Source organism: Danio rerio, chromosome 6, assembly GCF_049306965.1.
Source record: "Danio rerio strain Tuebingen ecotype United States chromosome 6, GRCz12tu, whole genome shotgun sequence".
Lineage (NCBI taxonomy): Eukaryota > Metazoa > Chordata > Actinopteri > Cypriniformes > Danionidae > Danio > Danio rerio.
The window spans coordinates 19,246,337-19,262,147 of NC_133181.1; the positions used below are offsets into that span (position 1 = coordinate 19,246,337).

A 15,811-nucleotide genomic window follows, 5' to 3' on the forward strand; every position below is an offset into this window, starting at 1 on the left:
CGAGGGCTCTGCCTGCCTGGTTAGCGCGGGCCAGCCCCTCGCGGTGGCTCATACGCACAATCAGACTCGGTTACGCGATTCAGTTCGCGAAACGGCCCCCCAAGTTTACGGGCGTGTATTTCTCCAGGGTCAACCCCCTGTCCGCCCCTGTCTTGCGAGAGGAGATTGCTCCCCTCCTGGCGAAGGGTGCAATCGAGCCGGTTCCTCCAGCCGAGATGGAGAGTGGGTTTTACAGCCCATACTTCATCGTACCCAAAAAGAGCGGTGGGTCACGGCCAATCCTAGATCTGCGCGTTTTGAACCGCTGTCTGCACAGGCTGCCGTTCAGAATGCTCACGCAGAGGCGCATTCTCCAATGCGTTCGTCCTCGGGATTGGTTTGCAGCCATAGACCTGAAGGACGCGTATTTCCATGTCTCCATTCTTCCACGCCACCGCCAATTTCTGCGGTTTGCGTTCGAGGGTCGAGCGTGGCAGTACAAGGTCCTCCCCTTCGGGCTCTCTCTGTCTCCGCGGGTCTTCACCAAACTCGCGGAGGGTGCCCTAGCGCCCCTTCGGCTCGCGGGCATTCGCATGCTCAATTATCTCGACGACTGGCTGATTTTAGCCCACTCGCGGGAGCAATTGATTATGCACAGGGACAAGGTGCTTCGGCATCTCCGCCTACTGGGGCTTCAGGTCAACCGAGAAAAGAGCAAACTCGCCCCCGTGCAGAGGATTTCTTTTCTCGGGATGGAGCTGGACTCGATCACCATGGTAGCGCACCTCTCCGAGGAACGCGCTCGCCTGTTGCTGAACTGTCTGAGGGAGCTCGACAGCAAACTAGTGGTCCCACTGAAGTTCTTTCAGAGGCTCCTGGGGCATATGGCATCCGCAGCCGCCGTCACGCCGCTCGGGTTGCTCCATATGAGACCACTTCAGCACTGGCTTCACGATCGGGTCCCCAGACGCGCATGGCACGCGGGCACACACCGGGTCTCGGTTACTGCGCTGTGTCGCCGCGCCCTCAGCCCTTGGAACGACCCCTCGTTCCTACAGGCCGGTGTGCCTCTAGGACAGGCGTCCAGCCATGTTGTTGTTTCAACAGACGCTTCCAACACGGGTTGGGGGGCCGTGTGTCGCGGGCATGCGGCTGCGGGCCTCTGGAAGGGTGCCCAGCTGCATTGGCATATCAATCGCCTAGAGCTGTTGGCAGTGTTCCTCGCTCTCCACCGCTTTTTACCGGTGCTGGAGCGGCAACACGTGCTGGTCAGGACGGACAGTATGGCGGCGGCGGCGTATATCAACCGCTTGGGGGGTATGCGCTCTCGCCGCATGTCTCAGCTCGCCCGCCGTCTGCTCCTCTGGAGTCACCCGCGGCTGAAATCGCTGCGCGCCATTCACGTCCCAGGCACGCTCAATCGTGCAGCCGATGCGCTCTCACGACAGCTGTTACGTCCTGGAGAATGGAGACTCCACCCCGAGTCTGTTCAGCTGATATGGGCGCGATTCGGGGAGGCCCAGATCGATCTGTTTGCTTCCCCCGAGAACGCTCACTGCCAGTTGTTTTTTTCCCTGACCGAGGGCTCTCTCGGCACGGATGCACTGGCCCACAGCTGGCCTCGGGGCATGCGCAAGTATGCGTTTCCCCAGTGAGCCTGCTCGCGCAGTTTCTGTGCAAGGTCAGGGAGGACGAGGAACAGGTTCTGCTAGTTGCGCCCCTTTGGCCCAACCGGACCTGGATATCAGAGCTCTCACTCCTCGCGACGGCCCTCCCCCGGCGGATCCCTTTGAAAGAGGACCTACTCTCTCAGGGACAGGGCACCATCTGGCACCCTCGCCCCGATCTTTGGAACCTCCACGTGTGGTCCCTAGACGCGAGGAAGACTTGGGTAACCTACCGACTGCGGTGGTTAATACCATCACTCAGGCTAGAGCCCCCTCCACGAGGCGCGCCTACGCCCTGAAGTGGAGTCTATTCACTGAATGGTGCGTCTCTCGCAGAGAAGACCCCCGAAATTGCCAGATTAGTGTTGTGCTCTCTTTCCTTCAAGAGAAGTTGGACAGCAGGCTGTCGCCCTCCACTCTCAAGGTTTACGTGGCCGCCATCTCCGCTTATCATAGCGCGGTAGCTGGCGGCACCGTGGGAAAGCATAACCTGGTCATCCAGTTCCTTAGGGGTGCTAGGCGAATTAATCCATCTCGCCCCCCTCTCATGCCCTCTTAGGATCTCGCCCTCGTTCTCACGAGTCTGCGATCCGATCCCTTTGAGCCACTCGAATCAGTATCTCTAAGATTTCTGTCCCTGAAGACAGCTCTGCTGGTTGCGTTGGCCTCCATCAAGAGGGTCGGGGACCTGGAGGCATTTTCGGTCAGTGACTCGTGCCTGGAATTCGGGCCGGATTACTCTCACGTCATCCTGAGACCCCGCCCCGGCTATGTGCCCAAGGTTCCTACCACCCCCTTTAGAGATCAGGTAGTGAACCTGCAAGCGCTGCCCACGGAGGAGGCAGACCCAGCCCTTTCTTTACTTTGTCCAGTTCGCGCTCTGCGCATTTATGTGGACCGTACTCAGAATTTTAGATCATCTGAGCAGCTCTTTGTCTGTTATGGCGGTCGGCAGCAGGGAAGTGCCGTATCAAAACAAAGATTATCCCACTGGATTGTGGATGCCATTTCACTCGCTTATTCGAGTCGAGGTCAGCCGTGTCCCCCGTGGACACTCCACTCGGAGCGTTGCATTCTCTTGGGCGCGTGCACGCGGCGCCTCTCTAACAGACATCTGTAGAGCTGCGGGCTGGGCGACACCCAACACATTTGCAAGGTTTTACAATCTGCGAGTGGAGCCGGTTTCCTCAAGGGTATTAGGTAACCCTTTGGTGATTGAGGAGACAACTCGGTAGGGTGTTGAAACACGCTTGCTGCGCCATTCTCCCTAACACGGAGGTACGTGCGCCTTTTTTATCTGTCAGTAAAGTTCCCCGTCAGGTGAGCCCTGTAGATTCCTCCGTGGCCCCCAGCACTGACTCAGCGGAGGAGTCACTTGCTGGCCCACTACGTTGTAGGTCTGCCCGCTGGTCAGCCCGCGTTTTGGGTATAGGTGCCTGCTATGCGTGATCCCCACTAGGCGATCCCATATGCTTATTCCGCCACGGTTAAGTCCCCCCCCCTGGGCGGACCCGTGTCTTCCCTCTCTGCTAACCACTCTTTTGCTATGCGTACTCCCCCTTTTTAGGGCTAGTCCATATGTAAATTCTGCCATCTATCCCCCCCTTGGGTAACGGATGGCCTCCGCAGCGTCCTCCCTATCGGGATTGCACGCTTCCCAACGTACTGTCGTATTTCCTAGAATTATCTAGATGCTCACGACTTCCCAAAAAATATATCTAAATCCGTAAAACTTCTGTTGAAGTAGGATAAATTAGGGCCAGGGACACGTTGGAGGACCGCGCCCCCCATGATGTGGGTGCGTCACGCTTGCTTGACTATCTCCTCATCGGGGGTGTTGGTAAGGAGCAGTCATTATGGCGCTTTCAATGGGCTCCCAATGCGTGGATTTTACAAATCAAATCCACTTATAGTGCTGAAGTTCCCCCCGAAGGTAAAGTAACCCTTCGTTCCCCGAGGAGGGGAACGGAAGCACTATACTCCGTCGCCATAATGACTGTCCCTTAGCTGTTTGAAAGTCTCTTCAGCTTAAAAGGATGGCGTCTGCTGGCTTCAGGTGTGCTTATATGCTGAGATAATTGCAGATGTCGCACACCTGCGCAAGCTTACGCTGCCAATTAATTTCATTCATTGGCCCGTTCAATACTCTCCAGACAAGCGGCTTCTGATCCGAATCCTCCCAATGCGTGGATTTTACAAATCAAATCCACTTATAGTGCTTCCGTTCCCCTCCTCGGGGAACGAAGGGTTACTTTAGTAACCTCGAACGTTTTGAAGTGTACTGACACTTGGTTTGAATGACTTCAGCACATCTGCACACCAGGACATCACTAGGCTCACACTACTGTTATCTTAGTCCACTTTTCTTCCAGGTTCCTCTACAGTTCAGTGACTGTTGTGGGTTTCTTAGCAATAACAAGTTAAAGCTTAGCTTATTGCCAACCATGCCTTCTTCCTCACCCTCACAAGAACTTTATCACATTAGTCCAAGGAAGAAAAAGACACATTGCCACCAGAATGATGACTCTGTCCAGCAGCCCGTTCGTGAAAGTCATCCATGCACTCATGCTCCTACATCATGAACAACATCAAACACTCTTGGAGCTCAGAAATGAAAAGGAGCAATGGTTCCAGGTGCTAGTAGAAGCCCAATAGACAAACTTCAGCTGCTCTGGAAGATGTTCGACTGGTGTGTTTTCATCTGCCACTCACCCTCTAAAGCCTGATTTATACTTCTGCGTCAAGTGACAGGCGTAACCCACGGCGCATGTAACGCGCGTGGCTGTGCATTTATACTTCTGCACGCTGTCTCTGTCGGTCTTCATTAACACTTCCAAAACGCTAGTTGGCAGTGAGGTGTAAATGTTCCTCTGTGTCGAGTTTCTTCGCTCCTTTCTTGCTTCTCCTGAACACTTCCGGGATGTACAAGTGGCTCAAACTAGTGGTTAACTAGCCAGTTTGACTCATCCCACTCCTGCCGGGTGAAGCTGGGATTGCAGTAAAGCAACTGGCAGTCCAGAACCTTCTGGTCTATAATGACATAAGGGGGGCCATTATCCAGTGACAACACCATCGCTTTCACTCCCAGGATCTCGATGAAATGCGGCCAGTTCTTTGTTTTCGAACAGCAGCTCCGGAAGCCTGCCACTAGTGGCTGGCATTGGGTGGTCCGAGTGTGGACGAAGCAATCAATCTGGTGGTATTGGAGCAGTTCATTACTTTTCTTCCAGCCAGGACATTGGAGTGGGTCCAGTGCCACTGCTTCAAGGTGATTAACAAGCTCAGCCATACTTAATGGAGATCATGGCTTTGATCCTTGTTCTGGACTCACCTGCAACTGTCCCTGCTCTCGTCATTGTATCAAATACTTGTGAGTATTAGGGGGCATACCTATCAGCTAGGTATCCATTAAAGACTGATGCAAGATACAGTACTGGATGGGAGCCACACAGCCCTGGTGAGGTGTGTTCAGGAGTAAACTATCTGCTAATGCTTATTCCCCACATAAAACACTTTACTGCATCAGGGGGAAGCCTCATTCAGCTATAGAGTGGGAATTTTCCCTTGGTGCAGTCATGGGACAACACATTGAAAAATCCCTTAGATCAGGTGCAGATGATCAAAGGGCAACTCTTACAGCCTGACCGGCCACTCACTAACCTATCTTTTGCGATTAAAAAAGATGGGTGTATTGCATTATCCAAGACACTCAGACAAGCAAGATACTACCCAATTATGGGGTTCATTTGAACCCAATGGCTGGACATTTGGGTCAAGTGGCCACATTTATTTGTCACATGGTCCAAATTTTTTGATCGGTCATTCACAGTGATGTCAGCAGATAATGCACTGTGTGTGAGCAGGTAAATTCACTGGCCTGACCAAAAGCAAGATTGCACCATTTATCTTTATTAGATATTCACTTCGAGAGAATTGGTAAGAATCTTAATGGGCCTTTGGAAAGATCTGCAAGAGGACACCACTTTGCATTAGTTCTGCTGGATTATGCAATGTGGTACCTGGAAGTGATCGCTCTCCACAGCATTTCAGATAATAGTGTTTGCTGAAGCGCTCTTCCATGTTTTCTCCTGGGTTATGATTCCCAAAAAAATCACAAGATGGATGACTTGGTCTGGTTCTGTGTGGATAATATCAAGCTAATCAGTGTGTTGAAATGCTGTGCATATCCAATGCGTTGACGAGTTGCTCGACTGGTGGCTTGTTCGATTTTACTTTACATTGGATCTAACAAAAGGTAATTGCTAAATACCCCTAACTTTATTCTTCAAAGAGGAAATCACCTTCACTATGCCCTTCGGATTTCATCAATTCATCATGTGTCCATTCAGGTTGTTCAGAGGTTGATGAAAAAAATCCTCTGTCAGAAATTTGCGTATGCCACATCATTATATTTGAAAATGATTGGCAGCAACATCAACAATATCTATGGGCAGTGCTGATAAAACTGAGATTGGCCAGGTTTACGGCACATCCTTAGAAGTGTGCGATTGGGCAAGTAGAAGTACTGTAGATTTATACTTGGGTCACAGGAAAGTGTGACCCCAAATTGATAAAACTGCTGAAATTGCAGCCTGCCCGTGACACAATACCAAAAAAGAAGCTGAGAGAGTTCCTTGGGCTGGTGGTTTATTACAAGCGCCTTGTGGCCAATTATATGTTTCACGCTCCTAACCAGAGGTGGGAGTAAGTCACACATGTGCAAGTAACAAGCTAGTCTCAAGTCATAACCCTCAAGTCTCAAGCAAGTCAAGTCAATTTTTGTCAGACTCAACTCAACTCAAGTCAGGTCAAGTCAAGTCAAGTCGTAGCTTGGTCTAGCAAGTGTATTTATTTGTATAACATTTGAAATGACATTTTCATCACTAGTGAATCAGATGGCTTTCCACTCAGGGGAATGTGTGTGCTTACTTCAAAGCCATTAAAAAATTATACTTTTAATTAAATGAGACCCTAAATCACAAAACCAATCTTATAGTGCACAGGTACATTTTTTGGGGAAAAAAATATTGAATCAAAATGACAATTTTTTCTTTTATTACAAAAAATATTATTGTATTAAAAGTAAAGATCATCTTCCTCGAATACATTTTGTACATTTCAATAACAATAAAAAAATGTTTTGATTAGTAATGTGAATTGCTAAGAATGAACTCTAAACGCAATTTTGAACTTTTAGATTCCAGATAATATATATAGCCCATTTCACACATACATTACAGATCCAAAGTCTGACATGATTTCGTGCTTTGCCTACGTTAATTCTTCATTTTTCCCCACATGGAAAGAACCTATATAAACATATATGTTTTAATATAGGTTTTGATATAGGTTTCTGATATATGTGAAATATATAAAATTGTCCTATATTATATGTACATATATGCACATATATGGGTACATCTATATTCACCTATATCAGGGGTCGGCAACCCAAAATGTTGAAAGAGCCATATTGGACCAAAAAAACAAAAAACAAATATGTTTGGAGCCGCAAAAAATGTAAAGCCTTATATAAGCCTTTTAATGAAGGAAACACATGCTGTATGTATCTACAGTAGCTATATTAGCCTACTATAAAAATGACTAAGTTGGCTACAAATAAATAATGAGCCTTCATGATAAAATAGCCACTGAAATCAGGTGGTTGGTGTTAATTTCGTTGTCATTTAAACACTTCAGCACAGCCTCTGGTCTTTCAGTGATATTAATTTGATCATTTCTTCTTGCGGCCCATCAGAGTTCACATACCTGCATAAAAGCGCATTGAATATCGGTCACATCATAGGCAATTGAGTATGCTGGCACTGAATTAATGTCCTTGGTTTGCTGATCGGTGATGTTACCTGCCATTTTAATAGCCCTTTCCTTCACTGTCTTAGCGGAGAGAGGTATACTGTATCTTTAATTTTTTGTATTATCTTGGTTTGGTTTTTGAAGTCTGCAAATAGGTGTTCTAATATGTTGAATGACTCCTTCATGTAGTCACCATCTGTGAACGGTTTTCCATGCTTTATTATGTCCCGGTTTGTTTACAACAGCCACCTGCCCGGCATCCCGCCCTGCTGATAGAAACGTGTGTCGCAGGCTATGACGCAAATCTTCGTTGACAGAAATGTTGAAATTAAATATTAATTCTACACACTTTTACAGCATTTGAAAACGTTAAAAAATGTTTGTCCTCCTATAGAAATCATATTAAAACAAAAATATATACTAACCTTCCCCATCTTTTTGAACATTTTTGAAAAAACTTCAGGGAGCCACAAGGGCAGCGCTAAAGAGCCGCATGCGGCTCTAGAGCCGCGGGTTGCTGACCCCTGACCTATATGTTAGTAAAGTTATTAAAATACAGCTGCTAGACAACATTATTAAAAAATATATATATTTGCTTGATCAAATAGTACAAGAAATAAATATATTCCAAGAACAATGCGGTATGGCGGGGGTTTGTAAGTTGCTAAAAATTTTTTTTAAAGCACTCCAGTGTTTAGGTGTTCTGTATTTGACTGAGATAAATAATCTACTGAAATGTGTATATTCCATACAAGCTGAAGCTGATCAGTCAATTCTTGTCACATGACTCATGGTGCTCTCCTGGCATTTATTCAACTGTTTGTGTCTGGAAGGTGCGAGCATGTCTTGCCGCTTGCCTCCGCAAGCCATGCACCTCCATTAAAAAATAACAAACTTGCGCAAACTCTACAAAAAGACGCAATATGCGAACGGCTACCCCTAAAAGGCTGCCGCCATTTGCGATCTTCAGCAATTGATCTTCTTGCACAGACATGGTGGATCCATCTGATTTGTTGACAAATGGGTTGTGGATGTATTCCTTGGCAGTCTGCGGGGCCCTTCACTGGGCCTTTTTTCACTTAGCAAAGAAACTTTCCAAAGACTTCTGTTTCTTAATCATTTTGCTGCTTGTGGGTTAAATTTGGGCACTCAAGTAGATGTAAACGAATCCAGATGTAAGCTAAGAATAAGGTCATTTTTCTAAATAAAATATTTTTCAAAACAAAAGATCATTCATAGATAATAAATAAAATGGAAATAATTAATAATTCCTTGTGTGGCCCAGTACTAGTTAATCCATGGACCAGTACCAGCCCGCGGTCCGGTGGTTGAGGACCACTGCTCTAGATTACTATACTATACTGTCTTTTAAAATTTAAAATTAAAGTAGTGGGATTTTTATGAGCTGGTTGTTTATACAGACCTTAAAAATGCATTAGGGATCAAATATGTAAATGGGTTTTTTTGCATAATAGGTTCACTTTAGGGTTAAGTTTTGTTAAACTGTTTACACATAAAAACATATAACAACATATATAAGGCTCGGGTAACACAAATGTCTAAATAGTCATTATATTGAACAAGAACAGTGAAGCAAGAATAGTGTCTCTTACCAACATTAACGTCTTCACATCTCCTGTTGAAGTTTTCATAAGAGTCCCAACGGATTAAGGGATCCTGTGTGTTGTAGTCCACAGAGACACTAGGTCCATTCTGTAGATGATCCAACCCTTAGAGTGACAAAAAGAGCTTCAGATTTGAGAAAAAGTATGCTGTTTACTTCTGACCTTACACATTTGGTAAATGAAATTACCTTTGATTTTCTCAGGATCAAAAGAAAAGATAAACTCCACCTTCCCATATTCAGGAAATCTCTCATCTGCTAATTCACATATTTAGATTTTTTAAAGTTATGACTCATTATTAAAACATAAACAAAATTTAATTATACCTTTATAGCAGAACTAAAAGACACTAACCTTTAAATGTGTCATCAAGGTCATTCTTGGTGAAGACCAGAGCTAAATTGTGTAATGCACATGTGTGGAACTGTACTCTGAAGATCACATCCCTACTGGGGTTTTGATATCGTTTGTGATAACATTTCAGCTTCAGATTTGAGCATATGAAAAAAAGAGGACAGAAAAGAAAATGTATAGGGTGGGTGGGTAGCACAGAAAGAAATAGCAGATTTTCTCTCATCTTTAACAGTATTTATAGTGTTAACAGGGTTGCTTTTGCAGTTCCTACCAGTATATCTCCTTTTAGTAGCAGACCAGGCTCAATGGTGATACAGATGCTTGTATGACTGTCACCTTTAACATTACTGTTAAACACCAAGGGGAAAAATGATGAAAAGGGTTATTACACGCATGCTTCAAGCTGTCTCAATGCTGAATTCTTCAGACTAAGGCTAAATAAATGACTAGCATATTTAAATATTATCATCTACTGAACATGAACATGAAAATTTAACTAAAAGCTCTGCATATTAATGACATCAGTACCACAGTGGAGAAAGAAATCCAAATTACTTCTGTACAATATAGAAAAGTAACAGCCAGGTAAATTAGTGATAATTTTACAGTAGATAAAAATACATTATATACAAATTTTAATTCAAAGGAAAGAATTATCAGGCAGTTTTCAAAACAAAGAAAGGTCTGAAATAGATTTGATGACATTGACCATATTCAAATAATTTATTCGAGAAACATCAATTTTAATTCCAAAGAATGTAAAATGCCATCAAACTTTTATTTTATAGTTAAAAAGCATTCCTTCAAGCATCTATAATTAACTTTGCAACTACATGTTAACAATCTTAACTGTTTATTTGTTATCTGTATTACATGTTAACTGTTTATTTGTATATTGTCTGCTTAATGGTGTATCAAGGCATTCTATTAAAGAGAAATTTTCAAGAACATGCCAGCTAAAAAAGTTGCTTTACAAAATATCTAAAGGGGACCATCAAAATAATGTATAACTTAAATGGTTATTAGTATGCTAGATATGTAGCTTTTAGTATTTCTGAAAAACTGAAATATATGTGTGCATCAGTCTCAGCTAAAATATGATCACAATCACATTTTACCTAACAACATAATTCAGCATAAACATTAGAGAATGCCATACTTACTAAATTCCAGATGTGTACACAGGCTGCATTGCTTGATAGATTTTGAGAAAGGGTCTGCAACCTGACAAGGTTAGATATAATAAAACACATCAGTGGTTTTACGGTCACTTATACTAGCTTTATATGCAATGTTGAACATAATATGCACTGATGGATTTAAATGGTTAGCAGCATGTGCACCCACCTCCTATAGACTCAAAATTCGGGATGCCATGCATGATGACATGGTGAAGGAACAAGGGTTTGTTATTGATCTTTATGTGACCAGAAAGGAGACCAGCGAAGTATTGCACATACCTACACAAAAATACAAAGTTTCGCAAAAATTAAAAAAGCACGTTTTTTCAAAGTCCTTTTCAGTGATCACCATTGCCTTAATACTTGAACGTCTTTTGTAAAATACACATGAAATATCTGTGTATGAATTAAAAGCAAGTCATGAAGAACATGATCAGAGAGAATGCAAGTATGAACTGGATACAATTCTCTCAAATGGAACTTAAAGTGATAGAAAATGTACTCACTAATTACGCAATCTCAAGTAATTTTAAATCTTTCTGTGTATATTTCTTTTGTTGAACACAAAGAAAGACATTTTGAAGAAAGCTGAAACCCTGTAACCATTGACATGCGTGGTAGGAAAATACAAATAATATGTGAGCAGTGTTGGGGAGGTTACTTTGGAAATGTAATAAATTACAGTTACAAATTACCCTATTTGAAAAGTAATAAGTAGAGTACCATATCAATTACTTTCTAAAAGTAAAGCAACTTACTACATCTAATTACTTTTTGATTACTATTAGAAAATTGATATTTTCAACTAAATAATTTTCAAACATTTATACCAAGCAGGTTTGATCTTACAGTAGCACTCTGATTACTGTAAAATTTCTAAATCTTTTATTAATTGAATTAAGATTATATTAATTTAATTATAAAGTACAGCCATCACACAACCAGACCTTTTATCAAAAAAAAAAAAAAGAAAAAAGAAAAAAATGGTTTACTGTTGTTACAAAAATAAAAATTTTATTTGGTTGTGCAGGGTGATATTTGTGGCTTTTGCAAACACACACACACACACACACACACACACACACACACACACACACACACACACACACACACACACACACACACACACACACACACACACACACACACACACACATCCAAGCTATTTTTGCAATTGTCATTTTTAAATTGAAGCAACTTAAATCCAAGTCAATGGTATCTTAGTGATTATTTTTTTCTGATCAAGTTTTACTGCAAATAATATGCTGTACCAAACAGAAACAAACTATAGTACATAACAGCAAAAAGTTACACTTTTAAATATTAGTAATTTATAGTAAAGGAAAGTATTTAGGAATAAGTGTAATATTGTATATTTATATTTACATTTCTTCAATAATAAATTACATTACATAATGTAGTATAGTTAGTAACCATCATGAACTAATAGTAATTACCATAGTATACTTTAGCCTTTTACTACAGTATACTCTCAATATATATATATATATATATATATATATATATATATATATATATATATATATATATATATATATATATATATATATATATATATATACCTCCTCTCCCTCTTTCATCTTTTCATCAAGCAAATTTCTTCCTTAGTTTCTCTGTCGCAAATCCATCATTTGAATCTCATTAGTTATAACACAAAGTGCCCATAATGATGCTCTAAACTAGGCTGAGTAACAACATCTTTAGAGAAGAACCCCATTGTTTCTTTGTACAAATGATATTGTTTTACACGCACATATATTTAAAATGAAATCCAATATTAGTTTTGGTTAAAACATGCACTCGCTTTCCATATTAATTGAAATATATGTAAATGGCACATATAGGGCCTATGTTTCCTTTACAAATATTATTGAGAACATTACATATTCTATTCTAAAACAAAAAAATCACTTACAAAAGCTAACACGTATTCTAATATCATATATAATCATATAAATAAATAAATAATTAGGCCATTTATTAAGAAATTATATTTAATATTTAATATTTATTAGGAAATAAAAAACCCTACTTTAATAATAATAATAAAATTATTAATGTTGATGACAATTATTATTATTATTATTATTATTATTATTGAGTAGGATATTGATTATTTTATTTTATTTTTTAAAAAGTCTACTTTTAAAATTAGACACATGTAAATCCCTCCAGAAATTTACTAACCAACAGGCCCATGTCATATACAGTGCAGATACTTAATAAAATAACCTACTATAAATGAAAACCCTTAACAGATGCTATTTTTGTTTTGTTTTCACAAGCTTTGGAGATGTAATATACAACTTTTAAATAATAGGTCACCTATTTCTATTTCTTCTTTCGTCATGAGCCACGACTATTTTCAAAGTGCACTGCGAAGGGAGCGCAATTGTAAACATGAAGATTACTAAAACTAAACTTTAAAAATACTTTGAAAGCAAATGACACCTAAGAGAAATGACTTTAATGCTTTTAAAAAAATAGTTCCAAGTTTAAATGTTAGAATGTTCTAATGATTAGGGCATAGGGGGGAAAACCGGAAATAGAACACAGTCAGAAACTACAGTATGTTTCTAACTACAGCTCCAGAGGTTTAGTTGCAAGCATAGACGTTTGAGGCGCAGTTTGCGAATGTTCATTGGAACGATGGATTTGTGCAGCGGCAAATAAACAAACTTAGTAACGACACAACTTGCGACCTTAGTTGGCTAACAATAGTTTTTGGAAACACACCCCAGAGCAAAAGGTGGCAGTAACGCACCAAAAAGTTTGTTGTCGACCACCGAAAAACAGGTAGAAGAACAAATCGTCATTCTCGCCCTCATATGGCTTTATTCTCATCAGCTATACACCGGCCTCACAATTCTGTGAATGTTGGAGCCATCACTTATTGGTGACCGGTAAATGTAGCTTGTGTGGACGCTACTGTGCTACTTGACTAAAACAAATAGCTTCGCTACTGAAAAGCTATTTGATTTAGGAAGTAGAGACGCTACCACCACACTACTGAGAATGTAGTTATATCAGAATAGCCCCACTTTGATAAATGGCCTTAGCAGAAGGCATTGTGCATGTCAAAAACAGGCAAAGCAACAGATTAATATTATTCAACATATACCATATTTTAAAGAACATTTTAGATGTAACCCATTTGTAATCTTTAACATTTTCATAAGTAACTGTAATTTAGTTACACATTTTTTTTCAGTAACTGTAACCAATTACAGTTACATTTATTTTGTATTCTCTAACACTGTATGCAAGTCAATGATTGCAGGTTTTCATCAAAATATCTTCGTTTGTGTTTAAGTTTGGGACAAATGAATGTAGAGTAAATGAAGACAATTTTCATTTTTGGGATAAAATATCCTTTTAAATTAAAGAGAGAATTTAGGTAATTAAAATGTTATTATTATTTATATTATTTTCTACTTTACTTCCAGATTTAGGACATGCACTGTGGAAGTACTCACTGGTTCAATCCCCAAACTGAAATAAGGCAGCATGCACTTAGTTCAGACTTTGCAACAAGAAATGACTCACAAACATCTAAAGCATAATGACCTATTTCTCACAAAAATAGGAAGTCATCGTGGTTCTGTGTAACTTGTTTGATTACAAAATTAGGATTTTAAAGTTTGCATGGATATTCTGGTGCAAAGTCAAAAAAAGCATGTGTGATGCATTGCTCACCTCCTCTGGGAAGGCTGCCCCACAGGCATGGCTTTGTCTTCATAAAAACGCTTCATCGCAAACCTGTCCAATGCCTGGTCAGCACTGTGAATATGAACACAAAACACACTTTGCCAAATACATTATCATTTCTTTTCTGTACTAAATGCAACCAAATATTTCAAATAGATACCTGGCGGATATGTTACTGTAGTGCATATAGGCACCGACCACAACACCAGTTCTCCCCCAGTTTCCCTGCAAGACATTTGGCTCAATTATCAAGGTACTTGATGCATCATCTTTTCCCTCCACCAATTTGAATAAATAACGCTAAATCTCAAAACAAAAAACAATATAATAAATGCAATAATAGACAATGCTTAGGAAGTCTGGCACATTCTGTATGGGATATGGAGCTACAATTTAAATGGTTAAACAAGACTTGCACATTTTTGTCCTCTGTTGTGGATAACACGCATAAAAGTACTAGAAAGCAGTTTTCTGAGATCACAAGAATCCTTCAGTTTATTCAGCTGTGAGCATATGACTTTAAATAAGAGTTATAAAAATATAAATATGAAATTATAAAACATCACCTTTATTGTAAATTCCTTTCCAATTACAGCATACTAATTAACAACAGCAGATCAGTCCAGAGTCCAGACAGTCATGCAAGGTGAAGGAGGTGGATATTGGGTGAGCAGACCAGACGTGATATGATGATCACCTTGTTGTGAAGTACCACCACATTGTGAGGGTCTGCATTAAGCCAGGTGTCCATGGCTTTACAGATACTGCAGATTTTGTCTAGAGCGGGAGCATGATGATCAGGCCATCCAAAGTCCAGCACCTATCATAAATAAACACATGCATAAAATCAGACCACATGCTGGCAGAAAAGACACCTTATACAGTGTATATATACATAGGTATATATATATATATATATATATATATATATATATATATATATATATATATATATATATATATATATATATATATATATTTATATATATATATATATATTTAAAAAAAAATTTTTTTTATTTGTCACATTCTACAACACGATTCCTTTAGTTAGTAAATGTATGTATTAACATCACCGGAGAATGAACAGTACTTGTATAAGATTTAGTAAGTAAGGGATAATGCACATTGCAGAATAAATCTGACAGGCTTATCAGCAGCCTGATGTGATTAAGACTGGACAGCATTATTCTGTAAAAACAACCAACTAGATGTACATTATCCAGATTCAAGAGTTCACACTTAGCTGATGATTGTTAATAAGCTAGTTTGGCATGCTGTCCCGGGAGAGAGCCCTGAGCTCATAAGAGCCTCGAGCCCGGGGCTCCCTCCCGTTGCAGGGCGAGAGGGGAGTTTGAGCTCGGGTAGGTCTCGAGAATGCTGACTGTTTGGGTAGATGCCCGAACCGGAGGCATTTTGCTGTGAGGCCGCAGTGCTAGCCACTGGGCCGCTATGCTGCCCT

At 40.9% G+C, this 15,811-nt stretch overlaps 1 protein-coding gene across 28 annotated transcripts in view; it reads right to left on the reverse strand.

The window, feature by feature from the left end:
• The window catches only part of tns1a (tensin 1a), a 108,296-nt gene that overhangs the window by 33,979 nt on the left and 58,506 nt on the right, over positions 1-15,811 (reverse strand). For 15 of the 28 annotated variants that reach the window (XM_073953970.1, XM_073953979.1, XM_073953969.1 and 12 more), the window contains 9 exons: positions 15,047-15,169; positions 14,510-14,574; positions 14,338-14,421; positions 10,787-10,899; positions 10,603-10,663; positions 9,711-9,786; positions 9,440-9,569; positions 9,274-9,342; positions 9,074-9,190 (listed from right to left, as the gene is read on the reverse strand). In XM_073953970.1, the coding sequence (XP_073810071.1) occupies positions 9,074-9,190; positions 9,274-9,342; positions 9,440-9,569; positions 9,711-9,786; positions 10,603-10,663; positions 10,787-10,899; positions 14,338-14,421; positions 14,510-14,574; positions 15,047-15,169 (838 nt within the window). Of the gene's footprint in view, positions 1-9,073; positions 9,191-9,273; positions 9,343-9,439; positions 9,570-9,710; positions 9,787-10,602; positions 10,664-10,786; positions 10,900-14,337; positions 14,422-14,509; positions 14,575-14,915; positions 15,170-15,811 lie in introns of those variants that run through there. The other 13 variants (XM_073953974.1, XM_073953990.1, XM_073953975.1 and 10 more) reach the window with 4 other exon arrangements.